Source organism: Scyliorhinus canicula, chromosome 4 (assembly GCF_902713615.1).
Source record: "Scyliorhinus canicula chromosome 4, sScyCan1.1, whole genome shotgun sequence".
Taxonomy (NCBI): domain Eukaryota; kingdom Metazoa; phylum Chordata; class Chondrichthyes; order Carcharhiniformes; family Scyliorhinidae; genus Scyliorhinus; species Scyliorhinus canicula.
In genome coordinates this window covers 38,649,349-38,670,320 of record NC_052149.1, presented here as the reverse complement: position 1 = coordinate 38,670,320, position 20,972 = coordinate 38,649,349, and the positions used below count along the sequence as shown (strand labels likewise).

The 20,972-nt window shown below is 44.3% G+C and overlaps 1 protein-coding gene and 1 non-coding gene across 2 annotated transcripts; both read right to left on the bottom strand.

The window, feature by feature from the left end:
• Positions 1-8,651: 8,651 nt before the first annotated feature.
• Positions 8,652-8,783, bottom strand: LOC119965500. The gene has a single exon (XR_005460526.1). It is a non-coding gene; the product is annotated as a small nucleolar RNA SNORA35 (small nucleolar RNA).
• A 299-nt stretch (positions 8,784-9,082) lies between these two features.
• On the bottom strand, positions 9,083-16,172 carry LOC119964503 (40S ribosomal protein S8). The gene is made up of 6 exons (XM_038794071.1): positions 16,066-16,172; positions 13,837-13,943; positions 13,144-13,243; positions 12,845-13,020; positions 11,403-11,532; positions 9,083-9,241 (listed from the first exon to the last, which is right to left on the bottom strand). Exons 1-6 carry the CDS (start codon positions 16,067-16,069, stop codon positions 9,132-9,134), a joined length of 627 nt encoding a protein of 208 aa, XP_038649999.1. The 5' UTR covers positions 16,070-16,172; the 3' UTR covers positions 9,083-9,131.
• Positions 16,173-20,972: the final 4,800 nt, after the last annotated feature.

The following is a 20,972-nucleotide window of genomic DNA, read 5'->3' as shown; positions in this document are numbered from 1 at the left end:
CACTTCTCATGTTTTCTCCAACGGATTTTAGATGTTTTGTAGCTATTTCAAAAGGTTTGAGTACAGCAACAGTGAGGTCTTTCTTCAATTGTATAGGAGCATGCAAGGGGAGTACTGCATACAGTTTTGGTCCCATTAAATCAGAAAATATATTATTGCCATAGAGTGCAGCAAAAGTTCACCAGACGTGTTCTGGGGATGGTGGTACTGTCTTATGAAGATAGGGCAAACTGAACCTGCATTCTATAGAGATTCGTGGAATGAGAGGTGATCGCATTGTAACCTACAAAATACTGAAAGGAATAGACAGAATTAAAATGAAATGAAAATCGCTTATTGTCACGAGTAGGCTTCAATGAAGTTAGAAGATAGATAGAACGATACAGCGCAGTACAGGCCCTTCGGCCCTCGATGTTGCACTGACATGGAAAAAATCTAAAGGCCATCTAACCTACACTATGCCCTTATCATCCATATGCTTATCCAATAAATTTTTAAATGCCCTCAATGTTGGCGAGTTCACTACTGTTGCAGGTAGGGCATTCCAGGGCCTCACCACTCTTTGCGTAAAAAACCCACCTCTGACCTCTGTCCTATATCTATTACCCCTCAATTTAAGGCCGTGTCCCCTCGTGCTAGCCACCTCCATCCGCGGGAGAAGGCTCTCGCTGTCCACCCTATCTAACCCTCTGATCATTTTGTATGCCTCTATTAAGTCACCTCTTAACCTTCTTCTCTCTAACGAAAACAACCTCAAGTCCATCAGCCTTTCCTCATAAGATTTTCCCTCCATACCAGGCAACATCCTGGTAAATCTCCTCTGCACCCGTTCCAAAGCTTCCACGTCCTTCCTATAATGAGGCGACCAGAACTGTACGCAATACTCCAAATGCGGCCGTACTAGAGTTTTGTACAACTGCAACATGACCTCATGGCTCCGGAACTCAATCCCTCTACCAATAAAGGCCAACACACCATAGGCCTTCTTCACAACCCTATCAACCTGGGTGGCAACTTTCAGGGATCTATGTACATGGACACGGAGATCCCTCTGCTCATCCACACTACCAAGAATTTTACCATTAGCCAAATATTCCGCATTCCTGTTATTCTTTCCAAAGTGAATCACCTCACACTTCTCCACATTAAACTCCATTTGCCACCTCTCAGCCCAGCTCTGCAGCTTATCTATGTCCCTCTGTAACCTGCAACATCCTTCCGCACTGTCTACAACTCCACCGACTTTAGTGTCGTCTGCAAATCTACTCACCCATCCTTCTGCGCCCTCCTCTAGGTCATTTATAAAAATGACAAACAGCAACGGCCCCAGAACAGATCCTTGTGGTACGCCACTCGTAACTGAACTCCATTCTGAACATTTCCCATCAACTACCACTCTGTCTTCTTTCAACTAGCCAATTTCTGATCCACATCTCTAAATCACCCTCAATCCCCAGCCTCCGTATTTTCTGCAATAGCCGACCGTGGGGAACCTTATCAAACGCTTTACTGAAATCCATATACACCACATCAACTGCTCTACCCTCGTCTACCTGTTCAGTCACCTCCTCAAAGAACTCTATAAGGTTTGTGAGGCATGACCTACCCTTCACAAAACCATGCTGACTGTCCCTAATCATATTATTCCTATCTAGATGATTATAAATCGTATCTTTTATAATCCTCTCCAAGACTTTCCCCACACCAGACGTTAGGCTCACCGGCCTATAGTTACCGGGGTTATCTCTACTCCCCTTCTTGAACAAAGGGACCACATTTGCTATCCTCCAGTCCTCTGGCACTATTCCTGTAGCCAATGATGACCTAAAAATCAAAGCCAAAGGCTCAGCAATCTCTTCCCTGGCTTCCCAGAGAATCCTAGGATAAATCCCATCGGGCCCCGGGGACTTATCTATTTTCACCTTGTCCAGAATTGCCAACACTTCTTCCCTACGCACCTCAATGCCATCTATTCTAATAGCCTGGGTCTCAGCATTCTCCTCCACAATATTATCTTTTTCTTGAGTGAATACTGACGAAAAGTATTCATTTAGTATCTCGCTTATCTCCTCAGCCTCCACACACAACTTCCCACCACTGTCCTTGACTGACCCTACTCTTACCCTAGTCATTCTTTTATTCCTGACATACCTATAGAAAGCTTTTGGGTTTTCCTTGATCCTACCTGCCAAAGACTTCTCATGTCCCCTCCTTGCTCGTCTCAGCTCTCTCTTTAGATCCTTCCTCGCTTCCTTGTAACTATCAAGCGCCCCACAGTTACTGTGAAAAGCCCCTAGTCGCCACATTCCGGCACCCCTCCGGGGAGGCTGGTACGGGATAGATCCAGGTACGATATTTCCTTTGCTTGGGGCGTCTAGAACCAGGGGGCACTTTCAAATTAAGGGGGATGCCACTTAGGACTAAGACTAGAAATTTATTAAATAATAATAATCTTTATTGTCACAAGTAGGCTTACATTAACACTGCAATGAAGTTACTGTGAAAAGCACCTATTCGCCACATTCCAGCCCGTTTGGGTACAGAGGGAGAATTGAGAATGTCCAAACTCACCTAACAGCATGTCTTCTGGACTCGTGAGAGGAAACCCATGCAGACACTGCACCAACAGTGACCCAAGCTGGGAATTGAACCTGGAACCAATGCGCTGTGAAGCAACAGTGCTACCATGTCAGAGGTTTGTGAATCTTTGGAATTCCCTCTCCCAGAGAGCTATGGAAGCTAGATAATTGTGTATGTTTAAGGTACTGATTGATAGATTTCTCATTAATAATACTTATGGGGTTAGGGAAATAAATGTGGGTAAACGACATTGAAGCCATGATCGTATAAAATTGTGGAGCATGCTAATGGGCTGACTGACCTATTCCTGTTCCCATGTTCATCTACACCTGGAGCATTTCTAATACTCAATTGTTACATTGTAATCCCATATCATTTTGAATAGCCCCATTAGGTGTGCTGCTGTCAGAACAATCCTAACTTCTGAAGTCCCCCCCCCCCCCCCCCCCCCCCAGCTGAAGTCCCTTGTTATTGCTGTCACTCTTATAATTTTGTAGCTGTGTCTGATCTATTAACCCGCAGATGTATCTCCTGCAAAAACAGCACATCAGCATTCAAACTCTTCAGATGTAGGAACTTTCAAGTGGTTATTGTTTAGGCACATGGAGCACACCAGAATGACAGGAGTGGGATAGCTTCATCTTGGTTTCGGACAAAGCTCGGCACATCATCGAGGGCCTGTTCTGTGCTGTTCTATAAGCTTCCTCTATCTTGACGTCCTTCGTAATGTGTGTGCAATATTGAAACTGAAGCCTATCACTGATTTATAAAGGTATAGTATGATTACATAGGATATACAGCAGATACACGCCACCCAGCCGCCTCCCTCCTTTTCTCATCTGTCAGTACAACCACCTTCTCCATTGTATGCTTATCCAGCCTCTCCTTAAATGCATCTAGGCCACCCGCTTCTACCATTTGTGGCTGTTTCACATTGTCACCTCTCTGGGTAAAGATATTTCTTCTGAATTCCATATTTGATTTTTTTGGGTTATAAATTTAGAGTACCCAATTAAGAGGCAATTTAGCATGGCCAATCCACCGAGCCTGCACATCTTTGGGTTTTGATTTAGAACAGTACAGAACAGGCCCTTCGGCCCTCGATGTTGTGCCGAGCAATGATCACCCTACTCAAACTCACGTATCCACCCTATACCCGTAACCCAACAACCCCCCCTTAACCTTACTTTTTAGGACACTACGGGCAATTTAGCATGGCCAATCCACCTAACCCGCACATCTTTGGACTGTGGGAGGAAACCGGAGCACCCGGAGGAAACCCACGCACACGGGGAGGACATGCAGACTCCGCACAGACAGTGACCCAGCCGTGAATCGAACCTGGGACCCTGGAGCTGTAAAGCATTGATGCTAACCACTATGCTACCATGCTGGCCGTTTGTGGGGGCGAAACCCACGCAAGGAGAATGTGCAAACTCCACACGGACAGTGACCCAGAGCCGGGATCGAACCTGGGACCTCGGCGCCGTGCTAACCCACTGCACCACCATGCTGCCCCTTTTATTCTATTATTGAGGGCCTCCAGTTTTGCTCTTCTCCACAAGTGGAAATATTCTGCGTCCATTCTATAATTTTAAAGAATGCTTTTAGCCCAGCCCACTCTTTTTTTTCCCAAGGGGAACGATACTATGCTCAGCTTGTCAGTCCATCACTTATATGTATAGGAAAACAAAGGTAGTTTAAAAGAATTTATAAACATATTTAGGGCAGCAGTGGCTTCACAGGTTCGATTCCCCACTGGATCACTGTCTGTGTGGAATCTGCACGTTCTCCTCGTGAGTTTCCTCCGGGTGGTTCGGTTTCTCCCACAGATCAAAGATGTGCAGGTTAGGTGGATTGGCTATGCTAAATTGCCCTTCGTGTCCAAAAAAGTTAGGTGGGGTTATTGAAATGAAAAATGAAATGAAAGTCGCTTATTGTCACGAGTAGGCTTCAATGAAGTTACTGTGAAAAGCCCCTAGTCGCCACATTCCGGCGCCTGTCCGGGGAGGCTGGTACGGGAATCGAACCGTGCTGCTGGCCTGCTTTAAAAGCCAGCGATTTAGCCAAGTGAGCTAAACCAGCCCTATTGCATAACGGGGATAAGGTGGAAGTGAGGGCTTAAGTGGATTGGTGCAGACTCGATGGGCCAAACTGGCCTCCTGCACTGTATGTTCATGTGTACAGCAACACATTTATGTAAATTTTTCTACACCCCCTTCAGCACCTCAATATTCTTCTCATTATATGGCAGACCTGTGCACAGCATCTCAATGTGGTCTAACCAAGACTTGTTACACATTTCACATAACTTTTGAAAAATAAACCTAAGAGCGGTTTACTTTCTTGCCCCGAAAACGTGCTCGATAGGTGAATTGGACATTCTGAATTCTCCCAGTTTGTCCACATAGATGCCAGAGTGTGGCAACTAGATTTTCACAGTAACCTCATTGCAGTGCTAATGTAAGCTGACGTGTAACTTTTTTTTTCAGCCTTCTTGTAACACTAAATATTCTAAATTGGTAATATAAATTGTGAACACTGGTCCTTGTGTAACACCATTTACAAATTCAGCTGCCGTGAATAACCACTCAACCCTGCTGTCTTGAATCTAGCTACCACTCTGCTACTTGAATAAGCACCGACCGAGTGGCAACTACAGGATTTCCAGTGACTTCATTGCAGTATTACTGTAAGCCTACCAGTGACAATAATAAAGATTATTGTACCGTGCCAATGTTTTTTTTTGTTGCAGCCTTAAATTTTTCTGTACAGCAGTTCTGCATACATGTTCGTTGAAATGAGCAGCTCACAGCGATCATGACCCCACAATGTGACACCTTATAAAAGCCATTTGGCTTCTAAAAGAATCTTTGTCACAAGTAGGCTTACATGGAACACCATGAAAAGCCCCATGTCGTCACACTGCGAAGCCTATTCGGGTACACGAATTCAGAACGTCCAAATTACCTAACAGCACATCTTTTGGGACTTGTGGAGAGGAAACCAGGCCACCTGCCAAAAACTCAAGACACAGGGAGAATGTGAAGATTCCGCCCAGACAGTGACCCAAGCTCCCTGGTGCTGCGAAGCACTAGTACTAACTACTGTTCTATTCCTTCTTTGGTAAGGATTCTATTATTTTTCCAACCGCCCATGTTAAGCTTCCTATTACTGGTTGGGCTTCTGAAAATAAACTATAAGCATTAAATGATTGTTTAAAATGTTATGGGCAGCACAGCCCACTGGTGCAGTGGTGAACACTGCCACCTTACAGCACTGGGGTCCCAGGTTTGATCCTGGCCCTGGGTCACTGTCCATGTAGTTTGCACATTCTGCCCCATGTCTGTGCGGGTTTTGCCCGCATATCCCAAAGATGTGCAGGGTAGGTGTATTGGCCATGCTAAATTGCCCCAGAATTGGAATAATGGGTACTCAAAAATTTTAAAACGTTAATGGGCTGGTGACTACTTATGTCTCTGATCAGTTGATTTATTACCTGTGCTCAGTAATCAATACACCTCACATTTTGGGAGTTCCAAAGCACTCAGTGGAGTTTGTCTGGTCATAAGCATGGATTAGGTTTCAAGACAAAATAGATGGGGGTGGAGGAAATCCTAACATTTAAACCAATGGTCCCAATTCCCTGGTCAGCAGTTATTAAACCACAATTGCTGTTCAATACACTTACAGCCTAATATTGGATTTTTGCAGCCAGCCATTGGTTATTCAGACCTCATTTCAAGGTAAAGTCTGGAACCTGTGCAAACAGTTCAAGCAACAGCATATCTTCAACCAATCAGATGGATGAATCCCATGTTTAATTCCAACCATGGTAAATGAATACTTAAAATTCCTGGATTCTACGACTGACTGCATGTGCTAACACTTGCTAAATAACGGTGAATGCTGTTGGTTTCACTTATTACCTCAAAATCCACCTTTCAGTAAACCCAGGCACTGAATTAGTTCATTCATGCTGCTGAATGTTCATGTTGCCTAGTTAGCTCAGGTAAAAGCATGGTTCCAACACCAAAGTCACATGTTCAATCCCCAGCCAGTGAGCCTTCCTGCATCAAGGCAGATGCGCATATCTTGCTCTGGTTTACTTGCAAACTTAAAATGTTTAGAACACACAGCTATTTGGACTTTCGACAAAGGCAATCATTCTTCCATAGTCCTGCATTTATTTTTCAAATGCTGTGTGCTCAAAGTCTGGAATGCACTACCCAACTGTTCAAAGCATTCAAAAAGGATATTAAACTAGTATTTGAAAAGGAATAATGTGCAGGGTTATGGGGAGAAGATGGATCAAATAGTCTTCGTCTGACAGTATCGATTGAGATTTTCTGGTTTGTAACTGACCGTATGTTACCATATAAGCTAATTTAGCTCACTTGGCTAGTCAGTTGGTTTGTGATGCAAAGCAAGGTCAGCAATGTGGGTTCAATTCTCGTACCAGCCGAGGTTATTCATGAAGCCCAGCCTTCTCAACCTCAAGAGGTATGGTGATCCTCAGGTTAAATCACCAGTCAGCTCTCACCCTCGAAAGGGGAAAGCAACCTATGGTCACCTGGGTCTATTGTGACTTACTTTCAATTTCCTCACCGTTGAAAGCATTGGAAATACAACTGTGGCACATACAAAAATTACACATCAGCTTGCGAGAGCATAGACCACACAACACCGTTGCACTTCCAAAAATATTATAAGCACACTGTTGGAATGTTGACATTGTTTTCTACAGCACTTTAGGTTCTGGAAATCAATCAATCTCTCTTTGGCCCATTTCTGTATACTTGAAAAAATATGTGCCTGCATATTATTGGTCTCGAATTCACTGCAAATTAAACGTTTACCAGCGGACCAATTATTTTGCTTATTTCCCTGTAATGATTGATCTTTCATCACTCACTATTGTCCTGTATACTGGAAAAAGCCTGGATAAAAGACAGCTTTAAATCTCAAATTACAACCAATGAGCAATATTGATGGATTTTGTGTGTAGAAGATGTATAATCCAAAATGCTAAGTTTGCTCACCATTAACCCTCATCTAAATTGATGGCCGTTTCACAAAGTGACAAAGCACACCCACCTATCTTTTTGCTATTTTAAAAAATTTTTTAGGTTACCCAATTATTTTTTCCAATTAAGGGGCAATTTAGTGTGACCAATCCACCTACTCTGCACATTTTCGGGTTGTGGGGGCGAAACCCACGCAGACACAGGGAGAATGTGCAAACTCCACACGGACAGTGACCCAGAGCCGGGATCGAACCTGGGACCTCAGCGCCGTGAGGCGGTTGTGCTAACCACTAGGCCACCGTGCTGCCTTATCTTTTTGGTATTTAAAGTCAATGTTTTAATTTGTGATTCAATCTGTAACTCAATGCTAATTCTGCTTATACTTCTACATAAGTAAAACAAATGCAAAGCAAAGCAAAGAAATGCAATATCTTGACAACTCTTAAACATTAATTCTTGTTTTGCCTGGTGCGGAGTATGTCCAGCATTTTGTTTGTATTTTTACAAATGCAACATCCTGTTAGGTAGCTGCCAACATCATATGGCACATTACATCAAAGCTACTTCCAGCTTTTTAATAAAAGTTCACCTGGCCTAGAAATGGTTACACCAGATAAGAATCGGCCCTTCCACATCAAGGGAGCTGAGGGGACACTACTTCTAAAATTATCTTGCCATTTCTATCCATCACATCCATTAAAAAAAACAAAAATGGTAACTGCACAATGTCTATGCTGTCTCCTGGTAGAACTCAGCTGCCTTTTCCCGAAGAGACCTCAATTATTTCTCTTCAGGCTTTAATCAGGTAGTACATTCCAGATCCTAGCCAGCTATTAAAAAGATTTCCCTCATGCTGCCTTTCATTATATTGCCAATCACATTAAATCCATGGCATCCTGTTCATCCGCCAATGTGAAGTTTCTCATATACGATCATGCAAACCGATTTTGCTCATGTGGTTCCCACTCGTGTGGCTAATCTCATGTGAAATAGTTCAATACTTTTACAAATTCTGTTCCATAGAAATGATTCAAAACAAGTTTAACCTGTCCCCAGCCTTCGAAAGGGAGAAGCCACAGGTACAAGCTCAGCCCTTCTGCAAACTGGAATTTGATCTCGCACAAGAATGAGACTTGGAAAGCCACAAGCAGGACACCAAGACACTATATTGTGCAAATAGCTACTCCGGTCTTATAAACAGCAGCACATGATGAAAGCTTGAGCAAGGCGAATTGCTGTGCACCTTGGAAGGAAGCTAGATAGATCAGCCAACTTTACTAAATGCAAATCTGAAGCTATTCACTTCACATTTGGGATCCAACTACTGCGATGCTTATCCCAGCATAATAACTCTTCCAGAAGCAGCATAGTAGGATTTACTGGTTTACCTACCTTGCTGACAAATACCAGACTGACAAATATATATGCAAAATATACACAAAAACTAAAGATTCTCATTTCACAACCGTACAGCATATTGGTGAAAAATGGTTTATTAATCACATTTTCCTTAAAGTACTATGTTTATTTGCCCTTCTTTGCTCTGATCTTCCTCAGGTAGAATTCCAGCTCCTTTCCTTCAAGGACGTAGCCATCAGCTCTGCCACATTGGCCAGGTCTTGAAGCTATGCAAGCTGCAAAAGAAAAACATTCCCCCTTATCAGACTGACCACTTTAATCCAAACATCAACTAGGTACATAACTCAACTGGTGTCTCTCCTATGGTTGCCTTGCACACAAGTAGCCATTTGTATATAAAGACAGACAGTGGTACCCTGATGCTGGCTTCGGTTTTTGTGTGGTAACAATTACAACTAATTCTGCTTGGATGCAGCACCCAGAATGATACTAGCTATCTACTTGTGCTATGAAGCGATAAGGAATTGAAACACTCAAATTTGTTCTCCCTTTCTTAACTCGGGATTTATCTATAGTACTCGGATCATTTGTTACATCAACCAACTGCAAATCAGGGCTAAAGTCTAGAATCTCTATTTTATGTACACTCTACAAACAATCAAGTTGTTTTTAACACATAAATGGAGGATTAAAAATAAGTTGGGTCATGAAATCACCGGATCATTGTCTAAAGACTCATTTAATGGAAGGGAACAGAGCTCTTTCCAAATCAAAGTCATAAATCTTTGCATCTTCCCAGACCGTTCCAAGAAAAATAAATTATTTGCATAAAAATGCTGGAGATGGGCAACGCGGTAGCATAGTGGTTAGCACTACGGCTTCATACCGCCAGGGTCCTAGGTTCAATTCTCGTCTTGGGTTTCCTCCCACAAGTTCCGAAAGACGTACTGTTAGGTAATTTGGACATTCTGAATTCTCCCTGTGTACCCAAACAGGCACCGGAATGTGGCGACTAGAGGCTTTTCACAGTAACTTCAACTTCGCAGTGTTAATGTAAGCCTACTTGTGACAATAAAGATTATTATAGATAGCTCCACACCCATCAACAATTAGCAGTTTATTTATCACACTAGTTATTGTGCAAAACATTGTTCTATCTTTTGGAGCAAACTTCCTTGCCCACAAGGTATTTTGGGTTACAGAACCAAGGACAACTCTCCACAACATGTCCAGACAGCACAATTGAGCTTAAGTCAACCTTCATCTGTACACAACTCTTGTCAATCCACAATTTATGGGAGACAGTAGTGTAGTCTTTGGGAATATGGGTCCAAATCCTACCAGAGCAACTGGTGGGATTTAAATTTAAAGTACCCAATTCTACCCCCCACCCTCCCAAATTAAGAATCATAGAATCCCTAGTGCATAAAGAGGCCATTTGGCCCATCGAGTCCATACCACATAACAACCCTATCTAGGTCCAAACCACACTCTAGCCCTGTATCCCCACCCATCCTTTGGACACAGAGGCAATTTAGCATAGCCTGTCCACCTACCCGGCATATCTTTGGGGGTTGTGGAGGTGAAAGACACGCCAGACATGAGAACATGCAAACTCCACATGAACAATAGTACAGGGTCAGGATCGAACCCTGGTCCTCAGCTTCACTGTGCCACCAAGCTGCCCGTAAACTGACTTAATAAATTTGGAATATAAAGCTAGTCTGTCAAAGATAGTTTTAAAACTCTATCTGGTTCACCGATGTTGTTTAGAGAAGGAAATCTGCCATCCTGATCTGGACTAGCCTAAATGTAAATAAATAACTAAATAATCTTTATTGTCACAAGTAGGCTTACATTAACACTGCAATGAAGTTACTGTGAAAAGCGCCTAATCTCCACATTCCGGGGACTGTTCGGGTACACAGAGGGAGAATTCAGAATTGCCAGCTGGCACGGGAATTGAACCCATGCTCCTGGTCTTGGCCCGCATCACAAACCAGTTGTCTAGCCCACTGAGCTAAACCAGCCCCTCTGGTGACTGCCAAGCAACAATGTGCCTGACTTTTAACTACCCTCTGAAATGGCACAGTAAGCCATTCAGTTTACGGACATTTAGGGATGGTCAACAAATGCTGGTATCACTAGCAATGTCCACAGCCCATGAAATAATGAAAAAAACAACTTCCACTTGCTCTTTCCAAAATAGAATGGATAACTTGGTGTTTGGCACCAAAGCTTGTAACCCACAGCCATCAGGGGAACATTGTTCCCCAATTTGAATACCAGCCCTCTTCAGATATCTTACACATCAGCAGAACTATACAAAATGTTCATGATGACAAGCATGTTCATCAGAACATAAAACTTTGTCTTTGTAAACTTGGGATCTTAAGTGAAGAAATATGTTCAATGGCCAGATTTGTAATTACGTACCAAGCAGTTTCCCCTGCTGGAATTGTTCTTCTAGCAGTGAACTGATTTTTGCATTCTTCCTCCGATCATCATATTTCTTCTGAATTTTCTTCGACCTCTTCTTGTTCAGAATTTCTTCTTCTTCAGGAGTCTGTAACACATTGAAGGACAGGGATAAAGTATTTAAAAAAATAACCAAGTGAATGTTATGTGTAGTGAGAAGTAAAAACTAGATTATGTGCCATGAAATTATGGATGATAATGATTTGCACTATAATCACATGCTTGATTTTCCAGATGCTTTCGGAGCAACTAGTTATACTCCAAATATTATATTGTGCTTAATTCAAACAATTTGAATAAATTAATCAGCACTTATTTTTAGCTTAATTCAATTCCATAGAACAAAAACCACAATTAGTTGACTTTAAACTAATACATCAAATATTAAAGAGGTTTATAGGACCACTGCATAAATAAGGGTGATGTCACCACCCAACTGTGCATCTGGGCCTGAAATGTATATTGAAAATTAACTTAACTGCTTACTAATATTGCTTTAAAAAAAATAAATTTATGGTACCCAATTATTTTTTTGAATTAAGGGGCAATTTAGCAAGGCCAATCCACCTACCCTGCACATCAGAGTTGTGGGGGTGGGATCGATGCTGGCACGGTTAAATAGCCTCCATTTAACCACAGAATGTGCAAACACCACACGGACAGTGACCCGGGGCTGGGATCGAACCCAGGTCCGCAGCGCCCTGACGCAGCAGTGCTAACCAGTTATACTACACCGCCCGCATACTAGTATTGAAAGGCATCAAAGAAAGCACCATAAGTAGGAATATATCCAAACCCACTAATTATTAAATCAGCATCAAATCTTAAATAGTCACCAAAAGTGGAACCACCGAAACAGAAAATGCTAAACAGCTCAGAGAATACCCGTGGATGCCAATTTTGGTCAATAACCATTCATATGTACAGAGCCAGTGGCAGTGCAACAGGAAAGAACAAAAAGGGAGAGATGTGTGATGGGGCGAAGCGATTAAATATTTCAAGGTGAAAACAAACAAGTCCATAGCTGTATATGGTCATGGCAGTATAATAAAAGTGGGAAGTACGGAAAATCTGGCAAAGAGGAAAGTCATAGTGAGGCCCCTTTGCCTGCTCTTATCATTATTTTCCAATTTAGTTACATCTGCTCCCTACATTTTTGCTTTGACTGCAACTTCCCTGAATATATTTTAAATGGTCATTCATTGATTGGTATCACCTGAATTTCAATGAGTGGTTATGGTCTTGCTTTTTCTCCCCAGAGACTGCCGCGTCTTGTGTTCTTCGCAATTTATGTTTCTACTTTTGATAAAATATTGGAAATAAACACAACGGTAACCCAACAGTAGACTAGAGATTAACTTTGTGGTTACTTAATTTGATCAAAACGATGCTCCACATACCAGTTTAGCTCCCTTCTTCCGGCCAAGGGGGAGGACAAAGTGAGACTCGTACCACTGCCGGTAGGGAGTACTGTCGATTAGAACAACACAGTTCTTTACTAATGTCTTTGTCCTAACCAGTTCGTTGTTAGAGGCATTGTACACCACATCAATGATCCTGGTTTTGCGTGTGCAACCTGCAAGGAGAAATATTTTACCACTGATTTAGATATGGTATAGCTGACTGGAAAATGTCCACAGAAAATAAAAAGTGTGGACAGAGGAGAAATTGTTGCAGTCGTTGTGCAAAAATAACTTACACTCAGAACCCCAGGAGAAGTTTCCAGCATCCAACCTTAGTGCTCGATACTTCTTATTTCCGCCACGAACTCTCACTGTGTGAATACGGCGTGGTCCAATCTGCAGGCGGGTCAAAATATCACTCAGCATTTCATGAACTTCAATATCAGTCATTATCAACAGTGCAAATCCTAAATTAAACTGCCACTCATACCAACATTTTGGGAACCAAATACTTAAAACCCGTACAACTGCATTACATACAGTTGTTATGCAGCTTCAATCATGCTAGGTTTGACATGCTTTTATTTCCAAAATGTCAAACCTGTAAAATCTATAAATGGAGAATATACAGATTATAACATGCAAATCACTGCTTTTTGATGTTCACCCCTTAAGCTTAAAGACGTTCAGTTCTACCAAATTACATGGAAATAATGTTTTAAATGATCAGAACCTACAAGAGGAAAGCAAATATTAAGACAGGCAGTATAGTCAGTGTAACTATGACAAGAGTAACATTGGTGGGTCTAAATATGACCAGAACAGTCAAGACAAACCCACCTATCCTAAAGTCATATTTTCATCATTCACACTGCCAGAAAATATTACCGACAATAATCCTTTGTGAACCACATCCAATTCCCTCCACCCGTCTATCAATTCTAATATAGCCATGAGCGTAGTCCAAAAGCAGTCCCGTTTTCCCATACCTTAGTATTTGCAGGAGGCCGTCCAAGTTCATACTTTCTTTTTTTGTGATATGGCTTCCTTTTACCTCCAGTCTTGCGACGCTTGTGCCAATTGTTCCGGGAAATACCTGTAATAAAGTACCATGTTTAAAATAGTTCCCATTTAACTAGACAAACCTTATTGAGTTTTTTGAGGTGATCAAACAGGTGGATGAGGGTAAAGCGGTTGATGTGGTGTATATGGATTTCAGTAAGGCGTTTGATAAGGTTCCCCAGGGTAGGCTATTACAGAAAATAAGGAAGTATGGGATTGAAGGTGATTTAGCGGTTTGGATCAGTAATTGGCTAGCTGAAAGAAGACAGAGGGTGATGGTTGATGGCAAATGTTCATCCTGGAGTTCAGTTACTAGTGGTGTACCGCAAGGATCTGTTTTGGGGCCACTGCTGTTTGTCATTTTTATAAATGACCTGGAAGAGGGTGTAGAAGGATGGGTTAGTAAATTTGCAGATGACACGAAGGTCGGTGGAGTTGTGGATAGTGCTGAAGGATGTTATAGGATACAGAGGGACATAGATAAGCTGCAGAGCTGGGCTGAGAGGTGGCAGATGGAGTTTAATGCGGAAAAGTGTGAGGTGGTTCACTTTGGAAGGAGTAACAGGAATGCAGAGTACTGGGCTAATGGCAAGATTCTTGGTAGTGTAGATGAACAGGTATCTCGGCATCCAGGTACATAAATCCCTTAAAGTTGCCACCCAGGTTAATAGGGCTGTTAAGAAGGCATATGGTGTGCTAGCCTTTATCAGTAGGGGGATTGAGTTTCGGAGCCACAAGGTCATGCTGCAGCTGTACATAACTCTGGTGCGGCCGCTCCTGGAGTACTGCGTGCAGTTCTGGTCACCACATTAAAGGAAGGATGTGGAAGCTTTGGAAAGGGTTCAGAGATTTACTAGGATGTTGCCTGGTATGGAGGGAAGGTCTTACGAGGAAAGGCTCAGGGAATTGAGGTTGTTTTCGTTAGAGAGAAGGCTGAGAGGTGACTTAATAGAGACATACAAGATAGTCAGAGGGTTAGATAGGGTGGACAGTGAGAGTCTCTTTCCTCGGATGGTGATGACCAACACGAGGGGACATAGCTTTAAATTGAGGGGTGGTAGATATAGGACAGATGTCAGAGGCAGTTTCTTTACTCAGAGTAGTAGGGGTGTGGAACGCCCTGCCTGGAACAGTAGTAGACTCGCCAACTTTAAGGGCATTTAAGTGGTCACTGGATAGACATATGGATGAAAATGGGAATAGTGTAGGTCAGATAGGCTTCAGAGGTCGGCGCAACATCGAGGGCCGAAGGGCCCGTACTGCGCTGTAATGTTCGATGTTCTATACAAAACAGACAGATGTATTTAGCTCTCCAGAAGGCAAATTCGAAGTATCATAGCAAATGAGCTCCATTGTTTACATCCGGTTGGTTACAAGTCAAAGGTTTTATAATAAAGTTTTAAAATGAGGTCTGGTATCAAGCAATAACACCTTGTTGATATAAATTAGTTATGTACTTCAACTGCTCCGCCAAACAGATTAAATCTCAAATTACCGGGTGAAAAAAATAGAGCTAACGTAAATCATAATCTACAATCTAAGTGGGGGCAGTGCAGGATAATCAGGCTATGACGGACATGAATCAGGTCCTACTGCCCCATTATCCGTATTAACAATTTCAGTCCTACCTGGGTGAGAATGCAGCTTCTGGCATGGGGCATCACTTTATATTGATAATCAGTCCCTAGCGAAACATGTTCTGGGGCAAAGTGATTAACGGACATTATTGCACCGCGTCTCCAGGTTATTTATTTGTGTATGAACAGGGCCTCAGTCCAGGGCTTCAGCCTCCTGTGCTCCCTCCACGTATCCCCAACAGTCGGGCCCTGGTGCTTGCCACTCGACCTGGGGCTTTTCCACCTGTAAATGAGGTGGTGATGAGCAGATTTTAAGGGCACCATTCGGCTACTGAAGCCCCTTTCCCCCCTCCCCCACTGCAGGTAGAGGCCGAAGGACGCCATGTCGGATCCCTCCGCCATACCCACATTAAATCATTAAAATTGCACCAGAATCAGCCGGAGCAGCTGTCCCAAACACACTCCATCTTCATCACCATACTGACTCAAACTAAGTCAGCGACCTTTAGTCAGCCCTGATCCGATATATTTGCCAGATGGATTCCGATTTCATCGCACAAACATTGCAACCTCACCTACCCATTTTCAGGCGCCGATTGGAAAGAGGAAACCCAAAGATTTCTGGGCCATAAGTCGGTTCCAACTCTCGCGAGATCTCACTGGGAGCGGCATAACGAGGTCAGGGAAAGGGACAGCGCCATCTTTGTGAAAGGCAAAGGAGGGCGAAGGGCAGCCGCGCGGAGACGAGCCATATTTGTAAGGGACAACCAGGCGCCATCTCTCTGAGGGGCGGTTGGCCCAGTACCTGCGCCATCTTTGTGAGGGGCAACTAGTAAGTTCCCATAAATGTAGAGTACCCAATACAACGACACATCTTTTGTGGTTATGAAAGTCAGATCCATGCAGACACGGAGAGAATATTCAAACTCCACACAGACAGTGACCCGAAACAAACCCAGTCCTCGGTGCCATGAGGCAGCAGTGCTAACCACTATACCACGTGCTGCTCCTGATAGTGTTATAATGAACATCAGTTATAAGTAAACCAATGGGTTTTTCAACCTTTTCCTTCAGAGTTGAGAGAAAGGTGTTCACCGAGAGAAAGGACTTCAGGAAACAAAGTACTGTACACACCCCTGTCAGCATCAATGGGGCCGAGGTGGAGATGGTTAGCAGTTCCAAATTCCTAGGGGTGCACATCACCAAAAATCTGTCCTGGTACACTCACGTCGACGTTATCACCAAGAAAGCACAACAGCGCCTATACTTCCTCAGGAAACTAAGGAAATTCAGCATGTCCACATTAACCCTTACCAACTTTTACAGATGCACTATAGAAAGCATCCTATTGGGCTGCATCACAGCCTGGTATGGCAACTGCTCGGCCCAGGACCGCAAGGAACTTCAGAGAGTCGTGAATACCGTCCAGTCCATCACACAAACCTGCCTCCCATCCATGGATTCCATCTACACCTCCCGCTGCCGGGGGAAAGCGGGCAGCATAATCAAGGATCCCTCCCACCCGGCTTACTCACTTTTCCAACTTCTTCCATCGGGCAGGAGATACAGAAGTCTGAGAACACGCACGAACAGACTCAAAAACAGCTTCTTCCCCACTGTCACCAGACTCCTAAATGACCCTCTTATTGACTGACCTCATTAACACTACACCCTGTATGCTTCAACCGATGCCAATGCTTATGTAGTTACATTGTATATCTTGTGTTGCCCTATTATGTATTCTCATGTATTTTCTTGAATTTTGTTTAATTCCCTTTTCTTCCATGTACTGAATGATCTGTTGAGCTGCTTGCAGAAAAATACTTTTCACTGTACCTCGGTACACGTGACAATAAACAAATTCAATCCAATCCAATAAGAGGAAATATATACCCGCACTCTAACTCTTTTCATATGGTTCTGAAGCATTGGTGAGTTGGTGCGGAGTCATTGTGATGGTTGCCGTGTTAGGTACACTGGTCTAACATTGGCTGCAACTGGATGCAGCTTAGATCAGAAAGATACTCCAGACCTTGAAGTTAGTTCAATGCGGTTTATTGACCTAATAGCACAGTTAGCACAGTTCTCTGTGAGTTCGACTCTCTGCTAACTTAAGTGTAGTTACTCTGTCTGACTGAACCAGACTAGCTCTTGGCCACCTGGTGGAGGTGTGAGATTGTAACAACACCCTTGACTGACTCTCTAGATCAGGGGTGGGCAAACTTTTCCGTGCAAGGGCCACATTCAAAAATTCACAATTCACAAAGGGCCGCATAGTATATTAAGTAAAATAATTACTTCACCCGGTTATGATTCTGGGCGCCTCATATAGAACATAGAACAGTACAGCACAGAACAGGCCCTTCGGCCCTCGATGTTGTGCCGAGCAATGATCACCCTACTCAAGTCAACGTATCACCCTATACCAGTAAGTAACCCAACAGCCCCCCCCCCCCCCATTAACCTTAAAAAAAAATTTATTTTTTTTTTTAAATAAATTTTTTTTTTTTTTAATGACTTGGTGGGCCGCAGAAATACCTTTGGCGGGCCGCATGCGGCCCGCGGGCCGTAGTTTGCCCACCCCTGCTCTAGATGTTCATCAGTGCAACGAGGCGGAGTGTGAGTCTTGTGTCTTTTATAGTCAGATCCCACCCCTGATTGTCCTGCCTGCTTATTGGTCATGTCCTGTTCCCTGTGTCCATTAGCTGCTTGTCTGTATATCATTATGTGTGTGTCTGCATATCATGACATCTCCCTTTTTTTAATGTTTGGATGACATATGTGAACGTATTTACAAGAAAAGGCCAATATTAAAATATATACATGCAGTGGATGTGAACATATGTACATGTGAAAACAGCTGTCTAATGCGAGAACACAGAACATAGCAAACAGAACAAATGTTCATAAGTCCAGTCTCTGTGGCTAGCTTCTGATCCTGGTCGACCGCCGGAGAGGTGGTGGTGGGATGACAGCGCCTTGATGGGCAGGATTGAAGCCGGACTGGTGGCCTCGTGAGTTGAGGTATCAGGAGGTGGCAAAACAACAGAAGGAAACGGAGGAATGTAGTTGCGGGCAGGCAAATCTGCGCAGTGCCCGTCTGTTTCGTCGCACAACAGAACTATCAGCCAGACATACAACATACGAGTGGGGGGCAGCCTGTCGAACAACGACAGCTGAAGCTGACCAGCCTCCATCAGGAATCTTGACCCGAACAGTGTCTGACGGGGATAACACGGGCAAATCGATGGTACGAACTTAATAGCCCTGTTTCTGCCTGTCTCGGAGTTGCTGCACTATCTGCAGCACCGGGAGGTGATCCAGGTTGGGCACGTGTATGGCTGGAAGTGTCGCTCGCAGGTCCCTGTTCATCAGGAGTTGAGCCAGTGGACAGTGGGGTCGCCCTGTATGTAAGTAGAGCACGGTGAATGTCAGACACAGAATCCGCGGCCTTGCAGATGAGCTGCTTCCCTATGTGCACCCCTTTCTTCTGGAAGTGATGTGTTTGAACTGATACGACTGGGCAAACAGAGACCATTCATGGCTGCTGAAGCACGGGCCATTGTCACTTATGACAGTGAGTGGGATACTATGCCTGGAGAACATCTCCTTACAGGCCTTGATGACGGTCCAAGATGTGAGGTCTGAGAGCTTCACGGCTTCAGGGTAATTGGAAAAGTAATCAATGGTTAACACATAATCATGACCATTTGCATGAAAGAGGCCAATGCCAACCTTCGACCACGGCGAAGTTTCGATTTCATGCTGCTGAAGTGTCTTCTTACTCTGCGCAGGCTGGAAACTTTGACAGGTCGCACAGTTAAGGACCATGTTCGCGATGTCCTGGCTGATCCCGTGGCTAGTAGACAGCCTGCCTGGCTCTGCATCTGCACTTTTCCAACCCAGGTGGCCCTCATGGATTTGACGGAGCACCGAGCTTTGGAGACTGTGTGGAATTACAATCCGGTCCAGTTTGAGGGGGATACCATCAACCACCGTCAGGTTGTCCTTTACATTGAAAAATTGAGGGCACTACCCTTTTTGCCAGCCATTGGCTAGGTGTTGCATAACACGCTGCAAGAGGGGGTCTTTGGCTGTCTCCTCAGATACGAATCACCTTCTCATCAGATGACGGGAGGGTGTTAGCACACAGCTGCACCCGTGACTCAACTTGTGACTCAATTTGCCGGATGATGTTCAGTGGTTCACTAGGCACAGTGATGGAGCATGTATCGGCAATGATGAGCTTCTTGCCAGGCGTGTAGGCCAGGTCAAAGTCGTACCTTCTGAGTTTGAGGAGGATGCACTGCATCATGTCATTAAGGTCCTTGTGGATAATTTGGACCAGGGGCCTGTGATCCGTCTCGACTGTGAATGTCGGCAGGCCGTAGACATCGCGTGAAACTTGAGAATGTCAGTGAGAAGGCCCAGGCATTCCTCCTTGATTTGTGCATACCTTTGTTCGGTGGGTGTCATTGCCCTTATGCGAAGGAACCCGGTGCCCAGGATGAAGTGTCATCGCGTTGCTGCAGGACCGCACTGATGCCAACCTGGCTCGCATCTGTCGAGATTTTTGTTTCCGTGTCTGGGTCGAAAAATGCCAATACAGGTGCAGTGGTGAGTTTGGCTTTCAGCTCCAACCACTCTGCCTGATGGGCTGCCTTCCACTCGAAGGCAGTGAACTTCTTCACTAGGTTTCGTAGGGCCGTGATGTGTGAGGCCATGTTTGGGATGAACTTGCCCAGAAAATTGACCATGTCCAGGAAGCGCAATACCGCCTTCTTGTCTTCCGGCACCTTCATGGCTGCGATGGCCTTGACCTTGTCTGTGTCGGGGCACACGCCCTGCTGAGAGATCTGGTCTTCTAGGAACTTGAGTGTCGACATGAAAAAGCAACATTTGGCCCTGTTCAGCTTCAGGCCATTGGCATGGACATGGCGGAATACCTGCTGGAGACGGGAAACATGCTCCTCAGGGGTCGTGGACCATATGGTGACGTCGTCCATGTACACATGAACCCCTTCGATGCCCTCCATCATCTGCTCCATGATGCGATGAAATATCTCCGATGCCGAACGGCATACGGTTATAGCAGTACCTGCCAAACGGTGTGTTGAAGGTGCAGAGCCTTCTGCTGAACTCATCCAATTGGATTTGCCAGAATCCATGTGACACATCTAAATTCATGAAAAACCGTGCATGTGCCATCTCACTGGTGAGTTCCTCCCGCTTCGGAATGGGGTAGTGTTCACGCATTATATTCTGGTTGAGATCCTTGGGATAAATGCAGATGCGCAGGTCTCCAGAGGGCTTTTTAACCACCACCATCGAGCTGACCCAGTCAGTCGGTTCGGCTATCGGTTCAGTTTCCCTGGAAATGATCCCCTGCTGCTGCAGCTCCTTGAGCTGTTCCTTCAGGCGCTCCTTCAGCGGAGCCGGGACCCGGCGTGGTGCATGGACCACTGGCTTGGCATCAGGTCGCAGTA